The sequence below is a fragment of the Artemia franciscana genome, chromosome 11 (genome assembly GCF_032884065.1).
Source record: "Artemia franciscana chromosome 11, ASM3288406v1, whole genome shotgun sequence".
Lineage (NCBI taxonomy): Eukaryota > Metazoa > Arthropoda > Branchiopoda > Anostraca > Artemiidae > Artemia > Artemia franciscana.
This window is the reverse complement of record NC_088873.1, coordinates 17,192,353-17,215,592: the sequence shown is the minus strand read 5'-3', so window position 1 is coordinate 17,215,592 and position 23,240 is coordinate 17,192,353. Positions and strand designations below refer to the sequence as shown.

The 23,240-nt window shown below is 35.1% G+C and overlaps 1 protein-coding gene across 1 annotated transcript in view; it reads left to right on the top strand.

The window, feature by feature from the left end:
• Nucleotides 1-23,240, top strand: part of LOC136032898 (GDP-fucose transporter 1-like) — a 110,349-nt gene that overhangs the window by 14,520 nt on the left and 72,589 nt on the right. The window contains exon 4 of the mRNA XM_065713332.1: nucleotides 21,680-21,818. Coding sequence (XP_065569404.1) covers nucleotides 21,680-21,818 — 139 coding nt within the window. The remainder of the gene's footprint in view (nucleotides 1-21,679; nucleotides 21,819-23,240) is intronic.

Genomic DNA, 23,240 nt, shown 5'->3' with positions numbered 1-23,240 from the left:
CTAAAAAAAAAGGAAAAAACTGAAAAATAAGAGAAAAAGAAAACTAAAAAAATATTAATAAATATAAAAAATATAAATATAAATATAATACAAATTAGCAATCAACAAAGCACCAAGACACAAATGACGACCGGGACACAGGGAGTATAAATGACGACCAGGACATAAGTAAAAAAAAAAACTAAAAAAACTAAAAAAATGGTAAAAACTACAAAAAAACTAAAAACTAATAAAAAAACTAAAAAATCTAAAAATCTAAATAAACTAAAAAAGAAAAAAAAGAAAAAAGGAAAAAAATAAAGGAGAAAAACAAAACTAAAAAACGAATGTATATACAGACCGGGACACCGGGATACAAATGACGACCGGGACACAGGGAATATAAATGACGACCGGGACACAGGGACACAACTACAATGGGGACGCCGGGGGGCACAGGGGGATATAAATGACGACCGGGACACCGGGACACAAGGAATATAAATGACGCCCGGGACACTCAAAGAGAAATCACAGACTGGAACACCGGGACACAAATGACGACCGGGACACAGGGAATATAAATGACGACCGGGACACAGGGACATAACTACAAAGGGGACGCCGGGGTGCACAGGGGGATATATAAATGACGATGGCGACTCAGGGAATGGTCGATTAGCAATCACCATCAACAAAGCTCAAGGGCAATCATTAGAATCATGAGGTATAGATCTGAATACGGATTGTTTTCCCATGGACCATTATATGTTGCATGTTCAAGAGTCGGTAAACCTGACAATCTATTTATATGCACAGACAATGGGACAGCAAAGAATGTTGTATATTCGCAAGTTTTACGTAGTTAAAAACATATATATATATATATATATATATATATATATATATATATATATATATATATATATATATATATATATATATCTATCTATATTCACAGGTGGGACATAGGGACACAACTACAATGGCGCGTAACTAATATGGCGCGTAACGACTTACGCGCGCGGGGGGGGCTTGGGGGGGGGCGCGAAGCGCCCCCACCAACTAGGTGTTGGGGTGGCGCGAAGCGCCACCCCAACAGCTAGTAAATCATATATATATCTATCTATATTCACAGGTGGGGCACCTGTCCGACATATTACCCGAATTGTGGATATATGAATAATTTCTTGATTTCTTTGCAATAGCGCGATGGGGTATAGCACTAAATAAAGTACCACAACGAAGTGAGTAGTACTTGAAGTCCACATTAAAATTGCCTATGATCAAGAATTCATATGCACTAGCAGTGTCATCATTTAAAAGGTAAATAGACATTTATCAGAACTATCGAGCCAAATTTAACTGCCAAGCGACTCACATCAGAATAAGAAATAATCGGTGAAAAAAACTCCAGGATTTGTTAGAAGGTTTCCAGAGACATTTTCTTTTGATTGTTTTGGGTATTTGTCTGACTGATCATATTTCTAACACTTCGCTGTACAAAAAACAATTATTTAATCCTGCTTTCCAAGGCTGTAATGTAAGAAAGGTTGAGATGTTAGGACACGTTATGCAGATGAAGAATGACAAATTGCCAAAGATCATCCTAGTCAAGGAAGCATCTACCTCCAATTTAAAAAAGGCTGTCCCCAAATAGGGTGGGAGGAGACTGTAAACAAAGATTTAAGGAATTTCCTTGGAGGGTATTAAGAGACAGGCTTTGAATAGATTGGAATGGAGAAGGAGAGTGCAAAGCTGTGTTGGTCTACGATTTTTTTTTTTTGCAAAAGGAAAACAAAATAATACAAGGATGAAAAGTCAGGTTCGTTATTAAGGAATCGTTAAAGCCTTATGCAAGTTGTTTTCATCTCATCATGATAATTCTATGCTTTATCTTTCTGGATTATATCTTCTGTTAAATGGAAGACTCCGCGGTGAATAAATTCAACGTTGAAGCGTCTCAATCACTTTTAATGAGCCCAAGCTTAGTTTCAGGCATCTTTGTAGTTTAGTATTGTTTTTCTGTGGCATAGCTCGTCACTGTTGAACATTGCAACGGCGTTGTTTTTTCTAATCGCAGATTTCGTTTTGCTTCATTTCCTATTTTGATTCGTTGCAATTCTCGCTATCGTTTGTCTTCTAACCGTAAATTTTGCTATGTTGCATCTTTAGTTTTGATTCGCTGGGATTCTCGCTTTCGCTTGTCTTACCTAGTTTGATGGTCCAGGCTGTTGGACAAAATTTGTTGTTGATTAGAACGATGATCGTTTTCTATGATTTCAAATTCGGGTCCTTCGAATCGTCTGCTTGGTATATTTTTGTAAAAACTTCTTTATATATTTTTTTCCTTCTACTACGTAAGTTGTTCTTTAAATCCATGTGAATCTGACTTCATTACATACAATTTTTTTTAAAAAGAAACTAATGATCTAAAAGAATTTTCCAAACGTGGTTTTCTAGATAGTTTTCTTCAGGTTAGAAAATGCTAGTGTTCCAATTATCAGATAAGATTACCAAGTCGTTTCATGTATTATTCCTCAAAAATGGCTTCGTATTATTTTGGGGAAAATGTCATCCTTGGAGTATCTGGCTTAAAAAAAAGTCATCTATATAGGCAACCAGTTTGGGAAAATTCCGTAAGAGCCTTAATTTTGGGAAAAAATCATCCTGTAAGTGACGTCATATTTATGAGCACATTCAAGAGAATATATTACATCAGTCCCTCCTCTCTCAAGAACCATCGTTTCGGTTTTAGTATCACCATTACCATCAAATGTGACAAAACCAGCCCGAGCAGCTAAGGTAAAGGGTATTCAAATAATGTCTGAAGCAATAATAATCTAAAATGAATAGCAAAGAAATATACTGTTGGAATACTTGCAATAACGACTTTTACAAAGAGTCAAAGTTGAAAGTGAAGAATAAAGAAATATCCGGTTAGAATACAAGCTACAGTGACAATCAAAATGACACAGAAACAAAAATAAAGAACAAAGAAATATTCGTTTACAAATCATGCGACAAGGAGAACAGCACGAATTGAAAAGAAAGTGAAGAAAAAAGAAACATATGCTTAAAAAAATAGCAGAGCAGGAAAAAAGAGTTATGTGGTTAGAACGTGAGCGCCAGCGAGGATTACAAGCAACAGTGAGAGTCAGAACATATTAAAAATGTTTCGAAAAATTGGCATTTTGACTTGCAAATACGACCTACATAGATTACAAATTTGAGAAAATTTGTTTAGAGCTTTAATTATGCAAAACATTTCACATGAGCTACGTCATGTATATGAGCACATTTCAAGAGAATAATTTAAATCATTTCCATCCAAGGAGTAATCGTAACGTTTTTACATTCATCATTGCAATAGGAACATAGCTAGGTATAAAATCCAAATGTAATAAGTCTATTTACAAGAGGCGTTTTAAGCAGTTTCATAATGCCTAGAGGACAACTGAGCAACCTTAACCGGTAATTGTTTAGTTTGGTCACAAGCTGTCTGAAGTGGAAACTATGCTGCTTCGCAGCATAGTTTCCATACTATAGCTCTTAGAAATGCTAATTCTAGAAGTGCATTCATTTTCTAGTAATTTCTGTATAGTATTAACTCGAAAGATAATTAAAAAACTTACGCTTCCATTAATGCTAAATTCCAGTTTCACTTTCGAGTTGAAACTAGCCAGTGAACCGGTGAATAAGAGCGACTAGTTAAATATTACGTTTATGTTTCGTTGATTTGAAGAAATCCGACGGAATGGAGATGATCTACTTTTTGTTTGCTCATTCAGGCTTCAGGCCGGATAATTATTCAATAAATACAGAAATACAGACCTCGCCCCGCTGCCCGCGGGGCTCTTGGACTAAGTCGCTTCGCTCTATAGGTAATATTTACTCGCGAGAATCACTATTCAACCAAATTTGTTTCACCAAGGCCTTTCCATAGCCAAAGATTCTTTTAGAACAAATTTAAGCTCGAACTGAAAAGCTGTATTATCTCCATTCCGTCGGAAGGCATTTCTTCAAATCAACTGAACATAAACGTAACATTTAACTAATCGCTCTGTTTCACTGGTTCACTGGCTAGTTTAAGTTCGAAAGTGAAAGTGGATATTAGCATTAATGGATGCTTAAGTTTTTTCATTATCTTTCGACTTCCTACTATACAGAAAAAACCAGTGATGACTAGAATTAGTATTTAAAATATAATTTCATTCATATTGTACAACCCCAACTTTTCCCTTGGCTTCAAAACCCTGTCTTCTTTACGCATTTTTAGTTTGCCCTATGGAGGAGGAGGGTCAACCAGAAATGAATGCGCTTCTAGAATTAGTATTTCTAAGTGCTATGATATAGAAACTATGCTGCTTCGCAGCATAGTTTCCAGTTTAGACAGCCTGTGACGAAACTAAACAATTACCCCTAAACCACTAAACGTGACAAGACTAATCCTAGCAGCTAAATTAAAGGGTATTGATTGGAGCAGAACGAATTAAAAACTTAATGTGAAGAACAAAGAAATATGCGGTTAAAAGACATACCACAGCGAGAACAATAGAAATATGCGTTTAGAAGATACGCGGCAGCGAGAATCAGAACGTGTCAAAAATGAAAGTGCCAAGTCACTGGGACCCTTCAACGCTATATATATTCTTTTTGGGGTCCTCCATTCGCCTTAGGAAAGAGTTTCAAACAAATGTGATTCATTTGAAAGTTGCTACTTACGACTAGAATCAATATATATTTATACAAGCCCTACGTGTGTCGAGTGCTGGGACTTGGCATTGAAATTGGCTAGATATTTTTTTTTCTTGAAACGGGTTAAACGGGTATATTCTTTAACGAAAAATTTGTATTTTTCATAGGGTGGTTCTATCGAACCTATGGTTACGTCATGACATCAAGAAGAGGCTGCGGATTGAAGACAGGCGATAATGAGAATCAATGTATGTTGGCTTAAAAATTAGTCCAAAGAGTATCCAGCCGGTCTTGATTTATAAAAATCTGTGTTAAGAGTTCTGAAATAGATTATAGGGGATTAATGGACTTGGCTTATAAATAATGTCAACTTATGGGTGGTTTAGTAAACTTCCGTCTCAGGGATGGACTTTAGCCTTAATGATACATAACCGAGCTATTTGGACTTCTTAACAGTTTTAAATAAAATCGTATAGGATGTTAAATTATGTCATTATGTACTAACAGTTTTCTATATTGAAAAATCTTGTACATCGTATGTTTGTCTTTATCAAATGCATTTTAATTTTTGTTTATTTACAAAGCATTTGTCTTCGTTTGCTTTGACATCCTTGATTTCTACGAAGAGTTTTGAAGATCTATAGAAGGAGAAGACAGTGTAAAGAACATTTTCAGTATAGATCTGCATCTTAGATTGATAACACCCATATAAGAGGATCAAATATGGTTCATTTCAGATGTAAACAATGTTTTTTCGATTTTACCAATGCCCCTTTAATAAAGGATGTTTTGAAAGATGATATAGAAATGGTAGAACGTCACTTAAAGAATGGAGCAGACCCGAATGGATCACGCTGTTGTGGACTAACGCTTTTGCACTATGCTGTTATGAACAATAACCTAAATATGTGTCAGTTAATTTTAGAAAATAATGCGAACCCTAATTTGACAGAATTTGGATACTGTTGGACACCTTTACATTATGCTGCTAAGAGAGGTAACCTAGAAATTTGTCAGTTATTGGTTTCAAAAGGTGCAGCTATAAATGCCGTAGGCTACGATGGACAAACAGCTTTATACTTTGCTGTGAGTAAAGGGGAAATATCTTTGACTAAATATCTTTTAGAACTGAATGCAAACCCTAATTTGAAGTTACGCCGTAGCCGTTGGACACCTTTACATTATGCTGCTATGAAAGGTGATCTTGAAATTTCTCGGTTATTGGTTTCAAATGGTGCAACTATAGATGCCTTTACCAGCGATGGGCGCACACCTTTATGTTGGTCTGTGATTGAAAGGAAAGTATCCATGACCAAATATCTTTTAGAACAGGGTGCAAACCCCAACTTGAAGTTTGATAAGTCCCAGTGTACACCTTTACATTATGCTGCTAGAGACGGTGAACTGGAAATTTGTTATCTACTGCTTTCAAGTGGTGCACTTATGGATGCCCTAGATGCTTCAAAGTGGACGCCTTTACATTTTGCTGCTAGATACGGCAACCTAGAAATTTGTCGGTTGCTAATTTCAAGTGGTGCATCTGTGAATGCCCTGGATGATTCAAAATGGACGCCTTTACATTATGCTGCTAGATACAGTAAGCTAGAAATTTGTCTGTTGCTAGTTTCAAATGGTGCAGAAATAAATTGTTTAACATCAAAAAATGACACGCCCTTAATGTTAGCGTACTGTAATGTTAATGACATATATTCATATATTTCTGAATATCTTCTAGCAAACAAGACAAAATTTTCTGACGAGATAATGCGTTTCAGGCCAAAAGATTTTAGAACTGTTTTCCCCGATTATGATTGTGATTTGCTTGACAGTTAAATTTCACTCTAGAATCCTGACAAATGCCTTTTTAACCTTGTGATTATTGACCAGTAGCTCTTGGAACTGCTATGTAAAGGCAAAGCTCAAATTCTTTTAAGTGAAGATGATTGTGTTGCAGATAGAAAGTGCCACCCGCCCCCATATGAGGCGATATTTAGCGTTGTTGTAAAGAAATCATTTAATTATTTGTATATCTACAATGCTGGTATTACGTCAGACATCAATTACGTTGTCCATTCAAATGGGCTCAAACTGTCTCTCATTAAGGTGCTCATTGATCAGTAGAATTTTGACCTCTCATTCTAATCATTTAATGTCTTTAAGGAGTTTAAGTTTGTTACTAGTGCAAAACCGAGGATAAATAAGTGATTGGAAAATAGGACGTATGGCATAAAGAATGACTTCACTAGCTGCCTGACTCTTTGGTTTTCCGGGTTGCAAGGGTAGCCATCAACCTAGTAAGAGACGATCACATCCCTTAGGAATCCACGTTGCAGCGCTAGCTAGCAACCTAGTAAGGGAGGTAGACGTCTAATATTAATGAAAACCCATAATTGCTAAAAATAAAAAAAAGAGAGAAAAAAAGGCCCCTATTATAACCACCTTGCCCGAAACCCCTATATAGAAAATTTATCGTCCCTTGGCTTGAGAAACAAGGGAAATATATTGGCTTGAAATACCATGAAATTGGCAGCAACTACGATATTCTTAATATATACATTACCTTTTTTCTTTTTCTGGGTTGTAGTGCTAGCTGGCAACGCAGTAAGAAACGATATTTAAATTATTAATCTTCTATATATATAAAAATAAGTTGTATGTGTGTTCTGTCCGTTACACTATGTCTGTTACGCCAGATTATATCTTCTATATATATAAAAATAAGTTGTATGTATTTTTGTATTGAGGGTTTGCATATGGCGTCTGAAAAATAAAGAAGAAAAAGAAAAGAAACTAAAATGTAAAAACTGGGAGTTGCATAAATATTTCGAAATAATTTGACAATAGATTAAAGTAATTTGAAAACCTTAAAACAGATACTTAAAATTTTGAGGTTTATTATAAATTGTTGAGCTTTAGCAACCTGTGAAGATTTTTCCAACTGTCAATGTTATAGAATGTTACTAAAAAGCAAAACCAGTCTTGCGGTTCAAAGAGAAAGGGCCAGATCAGGAATGTGCAATTTACGTCAACGAAGGCGTGTCGAGGAACTACCAGAGCAACGCGAAACCAGACTTGTTGCTGAACGTGAAAATTATCCCATGGCATTCAGGTACAGCCCAGTCGATGATTATAGTAGATGTGTTCAAATCGGGAATATGTCTAAAATTTGTCCCTACTGTAAGGCCTTGAAATTTAATGGTGAAACAATGGGAATGTGTTGTGCCTCAGGAAAAGTTAAGCCTCCTCAACTGGCTGCACCCCCAGAGCCATTGAAGACTTTGCTTCCTGGAAGTACGTCAGAATCTAAGCGTTTTTGATCAAACATCAGAAAATATAACTCATGTTTCCAAATGACGTCGTTTGGTGCCCAAATCGAAAATCAAGATCAATTTATGCCTACTTTCAAAGTAAAAGGGCAAATTTATCATAGAGTAGGGTCTTTTCTACCATTCTAAGGTGAGAATCATAAATTTTTACAACTGTACTTCATCAGTGATAGCAACTCTGAATTGAATGCACGTTGCGAAATGTTACCCGACGTTGAAAGGACTATCGTTTCCGAATTGCACTTTCTTTTCCACGAAAATAATGATTTAGTGCATCTTTTCAAAACAGCTATCGATTTGATGCCTACTGATACGGATAAAATTGTTATTTCCGCTGACAAAACGCCTACTGGTGAACATGTGCGTAGATAAAAATGCTCCAACTATCGACGAAGTGGCAATCGTTATGGCGGGTGATCAGTTTTTACCTCGAGATATTATTCTTCATAAGCGAAACGCTCGGTTGGTAAGAATTGCTGAAATTCGTCGATGCTACGATGCCTTACAATATCCTATCATTTTTTGGGATGGAGCCGACGGCTATCACTTTAATAATAAATTGATAGATCCATCCACTAATAAACAAACGGATAAGAAATGCAGCGCAATGAATCATTATTCCTATAGACTAATGATTCGTCACAATGAAGATAAATATATTTTAAAATGCCTTCAATTGTTTCACCAATACATCGTTGATATGTATGCAAAGATTGAAAAGAACGTTTGCTATTTATCCGTCTGAATCAGACCAAGCTCCGCTCTGAACAATACATTCATTTGCGAGATGCAGTTTTAAATGACAGTAATACCACTAACGTTGGAGGATTAACGATTTTACCTTAGTCATATGCTGGCAGTCCCCGTCATATGCATGAATATGCTCGAGATGCTATTGCGTATGTTCGTCTCTATGGTCGTCCAAAATCCTATTTATTATATTTACATGTAATCAATCTTGGGACGAGATACAGCAGCTTTTACTTCAAGGACAATCGGTGGTTCATAGATATGACGTTACGGCCCGTGTCTTCCGGCAAAAGTTGAAATCATTGATGAACTACATAGTAAAACTTGAAGTGTTTGGGTCAGTGCGATGCTGGATGTACTCAGTGGAATGGCAAAAACGAGGTTTGCCACACGCACATATACTAATCTGGCTACATTATAAAATTACTTCTATCGAAATTGATGATGTGATTTCCGCTGAAATACCTGATGAAAATGTCGATAAGGGGTTATATGAAATTGTTGTAAAAAATATGATACATGGACTTTGCGGTGCACTGAAGGAAAATTCACCATGCATGGCCAAAGGAAGGTGCACAAAGCAATATCCTCGAAATTTAGTACCCAACACAATTACTGGCAATGATGGTTACCCACAATACAGAAGAAGATCTACTGAAGATGGGGGTAAGATAGCAATAATAAAGAAGCGTAACGGTACCACCATCGAAGTAGATAACCAGTGGGTTGTTCCATATTCCCCTTTATTATCAAAAACATTTAATGCACACATAAACGTTGAATATTGAAACTCCGTGAAGGCAATCAAATACATATGTAAACACGTCAACAAAGTGACATGGCAGTTTTTGGCTTGCAGTCCAAAATCACTGATATCGATGAAATCGTACAATATCAGGCTGGAAGATACATAAGCAGCAATGAAGCGGTTTGGCGAATTCTTTCATTTCCGATACATGAACGAAGTCCAGCTGTTGTTCACTTAGCGGTACATTTACAGAATGGTCAACGTGTTTATTTTTCGGAATCCAAGTGCATCAAAGAGCCCTGAATTCACCGGATACAACGTCAACTGCTTTCTTTTCGTTATGCCAAAATGATTCTTTTGTAAAAAAAACTGCTGTATACTGAAGTGCCTTCGTATTACACGTGGAATACTAAAAATAAATCATTTGAACGTCGAAAACAGGGTAAGTCAGTCGAAGGCCAACCTACCATCTTCAAAGATACCACGATAGGAAGACTACACCATTCACCCCAATCAACATGAATGCTTCTTTCTACGCCTGCTTTTGGTGAATGTACCCGGTCCGACGTCCTTTGAGTATTTGAGAACTGTAAACGGTACTATGCATGACACTTACCGTAGTGCATGCCAAGCTCTGAATTTATTGGAGAATGACCAATACTGGGATAACTGCATCAATGACGCGTGCGAAATGTCAACTCCAAGTCAAATTCGTGCATTGTTTGGAATCATACTAACAACTTGCTCTCCTTCAGCTCCTACAGAGTTATGGGAGAAATTTAAATCGAAAATGTCTGAAGATATACTCCATCGAAAACGGTTAGAGACGTCAGATATGACTTTTGATTTTACATCAGAAATTTATAACTACATTTTAGTTATTATAGAAGATTTGTGCGTATGTATGGCAAACAAACCTCTTCAGGATTTGGGAATGCCTTCACCTAATCGTACCGCTGCTGTTTCGACATGTGTAGAATTGGATCGTGAACAAAGTTACAACACGAGTGATCTGTTGTCGTATGCACAAAATAATATTTCTAGGCTAACGTCTGAGCAAAAAGACATTTATGACACGATAATGCATTGTGTCGATAACAACGTTGGAGAAATCTTCTTTTTGGATGCACCAGGTGGTACTGGTAAAACGTTTGTGATAAAACTGATTCTGGCTTCAATTCGATCAAAAGATGATATAGCGTTGGCAATTGCGTCGTCCGGAATAGACGACGCAATTTATAATGCGCGTAACTAATATGGCGCGTAACGAATTACGCGCGCAGGAGGGGGGCTTGGGGTGGCGCGAAGCGCCACCCCAATAGCAAGTTAAGAATAAAAAAAAATACATGACTATTTTAAAATTAGTTTCACTTATTATGTCATTTAAGACGTAATAAGTGAATGCAATATTTATATACATTTATCTTCCGACAAGATAATTTCATTTATTTTAGCTCGAGTTTAGGATTGCTAAAGCTATTATGTAAACTGCAGAAATATTTATGTGGTCTGAGCAATAATGTTGATTTTTTAATTAAAACTAAAAAAATACTTGAAAACTTTAAAATTGGTTGTGTTTTATGCTAGGTTCTAACATGTGTTTTATGCTAGGTTCTACATTTATCTTTTCTACAAGATAATTTCATTTTATTTTAGTTCTCAGTTCAGAATTGCTAAATTTATCCTTTTATTGTTTAAAGTAATCATTTTCTACGAAAAACCGCAGTTTTCAATAGCTCTGTAGTAGGGAATATTATTAACATCTGCTTGCTTCCTGGAACCAAACCTGTTTTGGCTTGACTCCTAGAGTGCATATCTCTATAACGTATTGCTTTATTTCCGTTTTTTTTTTCATTTTAGTTCTCAATTCAGGATTGCTAAATTTTTTATGTAAGCTGTAAAAATATGCATGGTGTCTGAGCAATAATTTTAAAGTTTATCAAATATAGAAAAGTACCTAAAAATTTTAAAGTTAGTTTCACTTATTACGTCATTTAAGACGTAAAAAGTGGGTGCAATCTATCTACATATATAAAAAAAAGTTGTCTGTGTGTGTGTGTGTGTGTGTGTGTGTGTCGAGTGACGTCATGTTTGTGTGTCGACTGACGTCATGTTTGTCGACTAACGTCATTATAAGGATTGAGCTGTATGCGTCATGAAGTTGTTTGTCGACTGACGTCATGTTTGTCAACTGATGAAATTACGTACCGGGACACCGGGACACAAATGACGACCGGGACACAGGGAATATAAATGACGACCGGGAACCTCAAAGAGAAATTACAGACTGGGACACCCGGACACAAATCACGACCGGGACACAGGGAATATAAATGACGACTGGGACATAGGGACACAACTACAACGGGGACGCCGGGGGCACAGGTGGGATATATAAATGACGACTGGGACACAGGGATTGTTCGAATAGAAATTACAGACCGGGACACAAATGACGACCGGGACACAGGGAATATAAATGACGACCGGGACACTCAAAGAGAAATTACAAACTGGGATACCGGGACACAAATGACGTCCGGGACACAGGGAATATAAATGACGACCGGGACACAGGGACACATCATTAGAATAATGAGGTATAGATCTGAATACGGATTGTTTTTCCCATGGACAATTATATGTTGCATGTTCAAGATTCAGTAAACCTGACAATCTATTTATATGCACAGACAATGGGACAGCGAAGAATGTTGTATATTCGCATGTTTTACGTAGTTAAAAACATAGTGGGACACAGGGACACAACTACAATGGCGCGTAACGACTTACGCGCGCGTGGTGGCGCGAAACGCCACCCCAACAGCTATTATATATATGTAAAAATAAGTTGTCTGTGTGTGTGTGTGTGTTGAGTGACGTCATGTTTGTGTGTCGACTGACGTCATGTTTTTTGATTGACGAAATTACACATCGAGACACAAATGACGACCGGGACACCGGGACATCTATATATATAAAAATAAGTTTTCTGTGTCGAGTGACGTCATGTTTGTGTGTCGACTGACGTCATGTTTGTTGATTGACGAAATTACACACCGGGACATCGGGACACAAATGACGACCGGGACACCGGGACATAGGGAATATAAATGACGACCGGGACACTCAAAGAGAAAGCGACCGGGACACAAGGAATTTTCGATTAGCAATCACCATCAACAAAGCACCGGGACACAAATGACGACCGGGACACAGGGAATATAAATGGCGACCAGGACACTCAAAGAGAAATTACAGACCGGGACACCGGAACACAAATGACGACCGGGACGAAAATGACGACCGGGACACCGGGAATATAAATGACGACCGCGACACTCAAAGAGAAATTACAGACCGGGACACAAATGACGACCGGGACACAGGGAAACAACAACAACGGGGACGCCGGAGGGCACAGGGGGATATATAAATGACGAAAGGGACACAGGGAATGTTCGATTAGCAATCACCATCAACAAAGCTCAAGGGCAATCATTAGAATAATTAGGTATAGATCTGAATACAGATTGTTTTTCCCATGGACATTTATATGTTGCATGGTCAAGAGTCGGTAAACCTGACAATCTATTTATATGCACAGACAATGGGACAGCCAAGAATGTTGTACATTGGCAAGTTTTACGTAGTTAAAAATATATATATATATATCTATCTATATTCACAGGTGGGACACAGGGACACAACTACAATGGCGCGTAACTAATATGGCGCGTAACGACTTGCGCGCGCGGGGGGCTTGGGGGGCGTGAAGCGCCCCCACCAACTGGGTGTTGGGGTAGCGCGAAGCGCCACCCCAACAGCTAGTATTTATATACATTTATCTTCCGACAAGATAATTTCATTTATTTTACTTGGATCGGTAGAGATAGTAAAGCCGGGAAAGTTTTTAGTTAGATTGCTAAAGATATTATGTTGTCTGAGCAATAATTTTCATTTTTTAATGAAAACTAGAAAAATAACTGAAAACTTTGAAATTGATTGTGTTTTATGGTAGGTTCTACCGTGCTCGAAGCATGCTTCCATGAGTATAACTCTTACATTTACTAGCCAGTATAGGCAACTTAATTATAGCTTAGATTTTTAGAGTTATATTTAAAGTCAATCAATTAAAAATTCTCTCCAACGAAGAATCGAATATTGGTCACCCGCGGGACAAGCAGGTACCCCTACCATTCTACCATTGAAGACTAATTAAAGATAAGTTACATATAAGAAATTATAGAAGACTAATGAAAGATAAGCTACATATAAAACACTAGCTGTTGGTATGGCGCTTTGCGCCACACCAACACCTAGTTGGAGGGGGGCGCTTCGTGCCCCTTCAAGCCCATATTAGTTAGGCGCTATTGTAGTTTTGTCCCCGTGTCCCACCTGTGAATATATATATATATATATATATATATATATATATATATATATATATATATATATATATATATATATATATATATATATATATATATATATATATATATATATATATATATATATATATATGTTTTGAACTACGTAAAGCTTGCGAATATACAACATTCTTCGCTGCCCCATTGTCTGTGCATATAAATAGATTGTCAGGTTTACCGACTCTTGAACATGCAACATATAATTGTCCATGGGAAAAACAATCCGTATTAAGATCTATACCGCATTTTTCTAATGATTGCCCTTGAGCTTTGTTGATGGTGATTGCTAATTGAATATTCCCTGTGTCCCCGTCGTCATTTATACATCCCCCTCTGCCCCCCCCCCCCCGGCGTCCCCGTTGTAGTTGTGTTCCCTGTGTCCCGGTCGTCATTTATATTCCCTGTTTCCCGGTATCTCGGTCGTCATTTGTGTCCCGGTGTCCCGGTCTGTAATTTCTCTTTGAGTGTCCCGGTTATCATTTATATTCGCTGTGTCCTGGTATCCTGGTCGTCATTTGTGTCCCGGTGTCCCGGTCTGTAATTTCTCTTTGAGTGTCCCGGTCGTCATTTCTATTCCCTGTGTCCCGGTGTCCCGATCGTCATTTGTGTCTCGGTGTCTCGGTCTGTAACGGCATAAAGTCTTCAATGGCTCTGGTGGTGCAGCCAGTTGAGGAAGTTTAACTTTTCCCGAGGCGCAATACATTCCCATTGTTTCACCATTAAATTTCAAGGCCTTGCAATAGGGACAAATTTTAGACATAGTCCCGATTTGAACACATCTACTCAAGCTATAATCATCGACTGGGCTGTACCTGAATGCCAGGCGATAATTTTCAGGTTGCTCCTAATTCCTAATCTGGCCGTTTCTCTTTGAACCGCAAGCCTGGTTTTGCTTTGCTCCAGTGTTTCGTCCTGGTGTTCAATTTTTGGTATTCTTTTTTTTAGTTTTTTTTTAGTTTTTTCTAATTTTTTCTTCTTTTTTTTTAGTTTTTTTTTTAGTTTTTTAGTTTTCATTCTGTTTTCTTTTTAGTTTTTTTTTAGTTTTTACCTTTTTTAGTTTTTTTCTTCTTTATTCTTTTCTACTTTCTTAGTTTTTCTTTTTTTAGTTTTTTCTTTTTTAGTTTTTAGTGACGTCATATGCGGACCAACAAACACACATATGCGGACAAACACAAAACATGGGCATACTTACAACTTATTTTTATAGAAAACTAGCTGTTGGGGTGGCGCGTCGCGCCCCCCAAGCCCCCCCCCCCGCGCGTGTAAGTCGTTACGCGCCATTGTAGTTATGTCCCTGTGTCCCACCTGTGAATATATATATATATATATATATATATATATATATATATATATATATATATATATATATATATATATATATATATATATATGTATATATATATATATATATATATATATATATATATATATTATATATATATATATATATATATATATATATATATATATATATATATATATATATATATATATATATATATATATACTAGCTGTTGGGGTGGCGCGAACAACCCACTGGTTATATGGAACAACCCACTGGTTATCTACTTCGATGGTGGTTCCGTTGCCATTGTAGGTTCTTCAGTCAATTTACAATTAGAAATTTCTCTTTCAACGGTCTTCTTACAATTAAAAATTTGTCTTTGAACGATATTCTTAAATACCTGTGTCCTGGTCGTCATTTATATTCCCTGTGTCCCGGTCGTCATTTGTGTCCCGGTATCCCAGTCTGTATTCTCTTTGAGTGTTTTTTCTTTTTAGTATTTTTTAGTTTTTTACATTTTTTCTTTTTTCAGTTTTCTTTTTCTTCTTTATTTTTCAGCTTCACTATGAAATACATATCGCCGAACCTTTGTTTTTTTAACTAAAATCTGGTAGGCATTGATGACCTTATCCAAGTCAAAATCCCAAACCCAATCATCATCGCTATCATTTTCAGTTTTGATATGTTTTGACTCTCGCTGTCCAGGTGGATCTTCATCTAACTGCGCGGTTTTGCGTTCTTTAGCCTCAAGCCTGTTTCCTTGCTGTTCTTTTGATTCCTCGGCACGTTTTCTTTTCTGACTTTCTCTATCAGCAGCAAGTTTTTTGGCATAGACTCTTTGAGCATCTTCATCGGCTTTTGCCATTGTAAGTTCATCAGTCATTTTAAACTTAAACATTAATAGATTTCTACGTGAACATATATGTCTTAAATATCTTTAATGACGTCACTGTCATAGCAAAAATGACGACAACTAACTTCATGACGTCAGTCGACACAGAAACATGACGTCACCTGACAGACAGGCACACAGACAGACAACTTATTTTTATATATATACTAGCTGTTGGGGTGGCGCTTCGCACCACCCCAACACCTAGTTGGTGGGGGTGCTTCGCACCCCCCAAGCCCCCCCGCGCACGTAAGTCGTTACGCGCCATATTAGTTACACGCCATTGTAGTTGTGTCCCTATGTCCCTCCTGTGAATATAGATAGATATATATATATATATATATATATATATATATATATATATATATATATATATATATATATATATATATATATATATATATATATATATATATATATATATATATATATATATATATATATATATATATATATAAAAATAAGTTGTCTGTGTGTGGATCTGTGGATGGATCAGGTGACGTCACCTGAAAAAACTGGATCAGTTGACAAAACTGAAAACTGAAAAAACTAAAAAAAGGCAAAAACTACAAAAAAAACTAAAAACTAATAAAAAAAATAAAAAAGCTAAAAAACTAAAAAAACTAAAAAAAGGCAAAAACTACAAAAAAAACTAAAAACTAATAAAAAAGCTAAAAAACTAAAAAAACTAAAAAAAGGCAAAAACTACAAAAAAAAACTAAAAACTAATAAAAAAAAATAAAAAAGCTAAAAAACTAAAAAAACTAAAAAAACTAAAAAAAGGTAAAAAACTAAAAAAACTAAAAACTAAAAAAAACTAAAAAAAAGGAAAAAAACTGAAAAATAAGCTAAAATAAAGGTAAAAACCAATAAAAAACTAAAAAAAAAACTGGAAAAACTAAAAAACGGCAAAAACTACAAAAAAAAATAAAAACTAATAAAAAAAGTAAAAAAGCTAAAAAACTAAAAAAACTAAAAAACTAAAAAAGGTAAAAAACTAAAAAAAATAAAAAATAAAAAAAACTAAAAAAAAAGGAAAAAACTGAAAAATAAGCTAAAATAAAGGTAAAAACCAATAAAAAACTAAAAAGAAAAAAAGGAAAAAACTAAAAAAAATTTTCATCTAAAAAACTAAAAAAAACTAAAAAAGGTAAAAACTAAAAGAACTAAAAAAGAAAAAAATAAATGACGACACTCAAAGAGAAAGCGACCAGGACAAAAGGAATGTTCGATTAGCAATCAACAAAGCACCGGGACACAGGGAGTATAAATGACGACCAGGACATAAGTAAAAAAAAAAACTAACAAAACTAAAAAGAAGGTAAAAACTACAAAAAAAACTAAAAAGAAAAAAACTAAAAAAAGGCAAAAACTACAAAAAAAACTAAAAACTAATAAAAAAGCTAAAAAACTAAAAAAACTAAAAAAAGGCAAAAACTACAAAAAAAACTAAAAACTAATAAAAAAAATAAAAAAGCTAAAAAACTAAAAAAACTAAAAAAACTAAAAAAGGTAAAAAACTAAAAAAAAACTAAAAACTAAAAAAAACTAAAAAAAAGGAAAAAACTGAAAAATAAGCTAAAATAAAGGTAAAAACCAATAAAAAACTAAAAAAAAAAACTGAAAAAACTAAAAAAGGCAAAAACTACAAAAAAACTAAAAACTATTAAAAAAAGTAAAAAAGCTAAAAAACTAAAAAAACTAAAAAAAGGTAAAAAACTAAAAAAAATAAAAAATAAAAAAAAACTAAAAAAAAGGAAAAAACTGAAAAATAAGCTAAAATAAAGGTAAAAACCAATAAAAAACTAAAAAGAAAAAAAGGAAAAAACTAAAAAAAATTTTCATCTAAAAAACTAAAAAAAAACTAAAAAAGGTAAAAACTAAAAGAACTAAAAAAGAAAAAAATAAATGACACTCAAAGAGAAAGCGACCAGGACAAAAGGAATGTTCGATTAGCAATCAACAAAGCACCGGGACACAGGGAGTATAAATGACGACCAGGACATAAGTAAAAAAAAAAACTAACAAAACTAAAAAGAAGGTAAAAACTACAAAAAAACTAAAAAGAAAAAAAAACTAAAAACTAATAAAAAAACTAAAAAATCTAAAAATCTAAATAAACTAAAAAAGAAAAAAAAAGGAAAAAAATAAAGGAGAAAAACAAAACTAAAAAACGAATGTATATACAGACCGGGACACCGGGATACAAATGACGACCGGGACACAGGGAATATAAATGACGACCGGGACACAACTACAACGGGGACACCGGGGGAAACAGGGGGATATAAATGACGACCGGGACACCGGGACAGGGAATGGTCGATTAGCAATCACCATCAACAAAGCTCAAGGGCAATCATTAGAATCATGAGGTATAGATCTGAATACAGATTGTTTTCCCATGGACCATTATATGTTGCATGTTCAAGAGTCGGTAAACCTGACAATCTATTTATATGCAAAGACAATGGGACAGCAAAGAATGTTGTATATTCGCAAGTTTTACGTAGTTAAAACCATATATATATATATATATATATATATATATATATATATATATATATATATATATATATATATATATATATATATATATATATATCTATCTATATTCACAGGTGGGACATAGGGACACAACTACAATGGCGCGTAACTATTATGGCGCGTAACGACTTACGCGCGCGGGGGGGCTTGGGGGGGGGGCGCGAAGCGCCCCCACCAACTAGGTGTTGGGGTGGCGCGAAGCGCCACCCCAACAGCTAGTATATATATATATATATATATATATATATATATATATATATATATATATATATATATATATATATATATATATATATATATATATATATATATATATATATGTTTTTAACTTCGTAGAACTTGCGAATATACAACATTCTTTGCTGTCCCATTGTCTGTGCATATAAATAGATTGTCAGGTTTACCGACTCTTGAACATGCAACATATAATGGTCCATGGGAAAACAATCCGTATTCAGATCTATACCTCATGATTCTAATGATTGCCTTTGAGCTTTGTTGATGGTGATTGCTAATCGACGATTCCCTGTGTCGCCGTCGTCATTTATATATCCCCCTGTGCCCCCCGGCGTCCCCGTTGTAGTTGTGTCCCTGTGTCCCGGTCGTCATTTATATTCCATGTGTCCCGGTCGTCATTTGTGTCCCGGTGTCCCAGTCTGTGATTTCTCTTTGAGGGTCCCGGGCGTCATTTACATTCCTTGTGTCCCGGTGTCCCGGTCGTCATTTGTGTCCCGGTGTCCCGGTCTGTATATACATTCGTTTTTTGAATTGGTCTTTTTTTTTAGGTTTTAGTTTTTTACCTTTATTTTAGTTTTTTAGTTATACCTCATGATTCTAATGATTGCCCTTGAGCTTTGTTGATGGTGATTGCTAATCGAACATTCCCTGTGTCCCCGTCGTCATTTATATATCCCTCTGTGCCCCCGGCGTCCCCGTTGTAGTTGTGTCCCTGTGTCCCGGTCGTCATTTATATTCCCTGTGCCCGGTGTCCCGGTCTGTATATACATTCGTTTTTGAAATGGTATATGATGAAATAAATTTTTGTATTTTTCCCCTTTTTTTCTTTTTAGTTTTTTTTGGTTTTTACTTTTTTTTAGTTTTTTTAGTTTTTTTTCTTTTTTCTTTTTAGTTTTTTTTTCTTTTTATTTTTTAATTTTGTTTTTCTCCTTTATTTTTCATTTTTTTTTCATTTTTTTATTTTTTTTCTTTTTTAGTTTTTTTAGTTTTTTAGCTTTTTTAGTTTTTTTATTAGTTTTTTTTTTAGTTTTTTTTGTAATTTTTACCTTTTTTTTTATTTTTTTTTATTTTTTTTTACTTATGTCCTGGTCGTCATTTATACTCCCTGTGTCCCGGTCGTCATTTGTGTCCCGGTGCTTTGTTGATGGTGATTGCTAATCGAACATTCCTTTTGTCCCGGCCGCTTTCTCTTTGAGTGTCCCGGTCGTCATTTATATTGCCTATGTGCCGGTGTCCCGGTCGTCATTTGTGTCCCGATGTCCCGGTCTGTAATTTCGGTGTCCCGGTCTGTATATACATTCGTTTTTGAATTGGTATATGATGAAATGAATTTTTAGTTTTTTTCCTGTTTTCTTTTTAGTTTTTTTTTTTGGTTTTTAGCTTTTTAGTTTTTTTTGTAGTTTTTACCATTTTTTTAGTTTTTTTATTTTTATTTATATTTTTTTAGTTTTCTTTTTCTCCTTTTGTTTTTCAGTTTTTTTCTTTTTTTTTAGTTTTTTTCTTTTTAGTTTTTTTTTAGTTTTTTACCTTTTTTTTATTTTTTTAGTTTTTTAGCTTTTTTAGTTTTTTTTATTAGTTTTTAGTTTTTTTTTTGCTACATCGGCTTGAATACATTCGTTTTTGAATTGGTATACGATGAAATAATTCAGACGTCATATGCGGACAAACACGACGTCACTCGACAGACAGACAGACAACTTATTTTTATATATAGGCTATAGATAGATTATGATTCTAGATTGTTTTTATATATATAGATATAGTAAGCTAGAAATTTGTCAGTTGCTAGCTTCAAATGGTGCAAAAGTAAATTGTTTAACATCAAAAAATGACACGCCCTTAATCTTTGCGTACTGTAATGTTAATGACATATATTCATATATTTCTGAATATTTTCTAGCAAACAATGCAACATTTTCTGACGAGATGGTGTTTTCCTGGCAGGAACTTCATATTTTGTAGTTTTTTTTGTGTTTAAGTAAATAAATAGAAAATTGTCAAATTGTCATGCCAAAAATATTTCGAAGGGGTTTCCGCAGTCATGATTGATACCGATGTGATTTGCTTGGTAGTTAGATTTCGCTCTACAGTCATGAGAAATGCCTTTTTTCTTTGTGATAATTAACCGGTAGCATCTTGGAACTGCTTTAAGTGAAGGTGATTGTGCTGCAGATATCAAGTGCCACCCACTCTTTATAGCGCGGGAAGCTATTCAAATTTAAAAAAAATATATGTTTGCTAGTGTTTCAATAAATGGTGATACAGGAAATTGAAATATTGATCCAATTTATAACATTCTTGCGAAAAATGAACCAGTTGTTAACGAGGGTATTAAGATCTTACAAAATCCCCTAAAGATGAGATTAAATACAAGGCCCAGGAGAGTTACATCGCTGATAGCATACAACATTATTATTTCACAATAGAATAATTAACTTAATTTTAATTTAATATAATTTTTATCCAGTTCCTTTGGTGCTTTCATCGAAGCAACTCTTTTAATAATAGCAACCCAAGTGATCTGTTGCGGCAATTTTAGTTTAATATTGGTCGTGTTTTTTTCTGTGTTTTCAGTTTATTTTAGTTTTTAATCTTTGTTTCTTTTACGCTGAAGACGCCTCCTTTTTATAAAGGTGAAATATCTGCGTCGTCTTAGTTTTTTTCGCTACTGACGAAGTCTCGTTTTGTCTGTTTTCTACATTGAGTTTTCACTCTTTGTTCCATTCCAAGTTTTGCCTTCTCTACTTTTACACCTCTGTTCTCATTTCCTTTTCTTCGTTTTTTCAGGTACTGCCCCTGTCATTGGTCTTCATATCTATGATTACATTCAATAACTTATGTTTGAAGTATGTTGGGGTGTCGTTTTACTATGTTGGAAGATCATTAACAACCGTCTTTAACGTCTTAATGACGTATATTATTCTTAGTAAGTTATTATAGTCAATGTGATAATGTTGGCAGCGAAAAGGGATGTCCCTCCCGTGCAATAAATAGTATTTTCTCTACTCTTATCATGCATAACGAACGATTATCATCTGTGATGATTATCTAGTAAATTGTAAATGTTATTTCGAAAGTAAATCTCATAGAACTTTGAATTTAATTTTGAAAAGCTCAGTAATGGCTCATTTGATTTCACTTCATAGCTAATGAGAAGTGTTGCACTTAAAAGACATTAAAAATCATAATAAACTTTAAAATAGTCTTATTTTACATGCACCCAAAACCAAGCAAGGAGGAGGCTGGATACAAGGAAATCTTTGGTACTTCACCATTCGGAGTTTAAATCCACTAACGCGACTCACAGAGGAGCGTTACTCAACAATACAATAAAAAAAAAAAAAAAATGCTGAACTTGAATTAAATATTGACGAAGACTGCTCTGCCTTTCCACATCAAACAAGCTCAACTTAGAAACGACCGGAAAATTTTTTCCAAGGCAGTGTAATCCAGGAATGAGTTCTGGTTGAACTTCGTTGAAGTGAGGATGCTAGGGCTGTTTTAAAAAGATTTTTTTTAAAACATTCTTATTTTTATTTTCGTATATATATATATATATATATATATATATATATATATATATATATATATATATATATATATATATATACTAGCTGTTGGGGTGGCGGTTCGCGCCACCCCAGCACCTAGTTGGTATTATACCTCATTATAGTTAGTACAATTACCACCAACTATAATAGTTGGTTATAGTTAGTATAATTACCAACTATAACTATTATACCAACTATGATTGTTGGTATTATGGTACCAACACCTAGTTGGTACTATACCTCTTTGTTCTAATGATTGCCCTTTAGCTTTGTTGATGGCGATTACTCATCAAACATTCCCTGTGTCCCCGTCGTCATTTATATATCCCCCTGTGCTCCCGGCTTCCCCGTTGTAGTTGTGTCCCTGTGTCCCGGTCGTTATTTATATTCCCTGTGTCCCGGTCGTCATTTGTGTCCCGGTGTCCCAGTTTGTAATTTCTCTTTGAGTGTCTCGGTCGTCATTTATATTCCCTGTGTCCCGGTCGTCATTTGTGTCCCGGTGTCCCGGTCTGTATTTTCTCTTTGAGTGTCCCGGTCGTCATTTATATTCCCTGTGCCCCGGTCGTCATTTGTGTCCCGGTCTGTAGTGTCATCTTATAATGACGTCATATACAAAGCCTTATATACTTATAATGACGTCATATGCAAACCCACAAACAAACATGCATACATACAACTTATTTATATATATATAGAGATATAGTTTCTTTTTTAGTTTTTCTCTTTTACTTTTTCTTTTTTTTAGTTTTGCAGCTCTTTTAGTTTTTTTTTTAGCTTTTTTTTTAGTTTTTCATCTT